The sequence below is a fragment of the Opisthorchis viverrini genome (assembly GCF_000715545.1).
Source record: "Opisthorchis viverrini unplaced genomic scaffold opera_v5_569, whole genome shotgun sequence".
Taxonomy (NCBI): Eukaryota; Metazoa; Platyhelminthes; class Trematoda; order Opisthorchiida; family Opisthorchiidae; genus Opisthorchis; species Opisthorchis viverrini.
Genome location: NW_008752232.1, coordinates 168,564 through 170,590, shown reverse-complemented (window position 1 = coordinate 170,590; position 2,027 = coordinate 168,564). Strand labels below are relative to the sequence as shown.

The 2,027-nt window shown below is 44.8% G+C and overlaps 1 protein-coding gene across 1 annotated transcript in view; it reads left to right on the top strand.

Moving 5' to 3' along the window:
• T265_15525 (hypothetical protein) overlaps positions 1-1,566 on the top strand; it is a gene marked incomplete at both ends in the record, with an annotated part of 6,060 nt that extends 4,494 nt beyond the window's left edge. Inside the window, one exon of the mRNA XM_009178501.1 lies at positions 1,192-1,566. Within this exon, the coding sequence (XP_009176765.1) occupies positions 1,192-1,566 (375 nt within the window). The remainder of the gene's footprint in view (positions 1-1,191) is intronic.
• Positions 1,567-2,027: the final 461 nt, after the last annotated feature.

The following is a 2,027-nucleotide window of genomic DNA, read 5'->3' as shown; positions in this document are numbered from 1 at the left end:
TAGGAAGTGCAGTGTGGCGGAAATGGATTCTAGCCTCATATCGGATCCAATCCAAGAATTCAAGTTGTTAAGATATGGATATCAATCGTCTACTCTATCTCGCTTGTTCATAACGAACGCGTCATCGGTAACGCCAAAGCACTTCGGTGGACTGTGGAATCTGGTTAAAGCTTTCCATGTAGGTGTTAGAAGAAATTGGGGCTATTGGAGGTCTCATTGCCATACCTTGGTCTTGTGATACATAACTGAGTTAAAATCGAATTAGCTGAAGTTTTCAGCATAATCGGCGCGTTGTGTCCGTTCTTGATGACACCTTCATATCGTCTGTCGCAGGAATATCCGTAGTTGACTGTAGGGCTGAAGAAGGCTTCTTATAGCTCCATAGTAAGCCAAGCTGCTGGTTTTCAACAATGAAAAAAACACGAAATTAGGTTGAGTATGGACGATTCACCGGGAAGTGGCTTTCGCACAACTGTCAAAAAACCTGGCTAGCTCATGTGGTGGTAAACCCATGTCATCCACCAGTGAACTTGTGAATTTTTGGTAGCCCATAAAGTCATAACCGAAAGTCAAGCCAGACAGTTTATCACCAACTTCAACTTTCCTCTTACTGATTATCAACGGAGTTGTCACGCCGTTGATTTTTCTTTGAGGCCCATCAGTTAGGTTCTGTCTAACATCCTGCACACTAGTCACGTCATTCTGGCTGGAACACACCGCTCGGCGTCCAGCGTACGTTAAGGGACCGGTGGTAAAACGCCGACGATGCAGGTCGGAAGCTGAGAAGTTAAATTCCAGTCTCTACGCTTGCAAGCTTTAGTAAGAGCGCAACTCACGTTCCCCCTTCTCTTTGGTTTGAACCAACCAGACTGGTCGCGTTAGGTAGGACGATAACCGTTTTATTCACTTTGCAACTACTATATGGGTAGTTGATGCTAAGTGAGAACACTCTTATTGGTATTCTAGCAGATTACCTGGAAACGCTCACGAGACACAATCAATTAGATAAATTTTGTGAATAATGTCGTACTAACCACGGGACACAAAATCTTTATACTCACCTGTGTGTGATTTACAGTGCGTACGAAGTGACAATTAGCGCTAACACAGAGTCCTGAAAGTCAACTTTCTATAGTAGTTAGCGTTACTTGAGCATCTCTGCTCCTGTATGCATATTTCAACTCTGTACAGGTACTCAAAACTCGGATGTGTCTTCGAAAAAGTGGACAGTATTCCTCCATATTTGACTGCGCCAGGAAGCTCTACCATGAAAATGGATGGAGAATATTCTATCGGGGCTACGTGCCAAACATTCTGGGAATCTTACCGTACGCTGGAATAGAATTGGCTCTTTTTGAAACGTTCAAACAAACCTACGCACGATGGACTAGTAAGGATGGCAAAGAACCTTCCGGTCCGCCGTCTGTCTATGTGTCTGTATCTGCTGGGGCATTGTCCTCTGTCTGTGGTCAACTTGGCACGTATCCTTTGGCACTGGTTCGGACAAAGCTCCAGGCACAGACAGCAGGATCGGAAAGGGTGAGTGTGCATGCTGAACATACCGGGTAGTGCCAAAATTTTAGCCCGACTTTTGTCGAAATTTCACCAGCTACTTATCGGGTGGAAAAACACTGATCTTTTTAGTAGAGAATTGATAACCGTGTGTGTCAAAGTCACTAGTTTTTGTTTGTTTACTAACTCCTCATTGTTGGATGATCCGAAGACATTACAATAACATAATCTCTCTTCCTCCCGACGCAATTAACCTAGTGAATTCAAAGCCAAGCGGGGGGAGGAAGCACTTAACTCTCAGTAACGCACAGCCTTGTCCGAGCCCAAAAATGAAACCTCAGACAACTAAATTGTGAGGTGAGGATGCTATCACTACTCCACCGCGCTGAACGCAGCTTGCAAAGACGGATTAGGGCAAAACACTTGCTCTGCATGTTCAGTTTCCGGGGTTCAACTCGTGACGAAATCTTGTTGAGACCCCTAAGTCGTTTCGCTAGACCAGTAGAGCCGTTCAG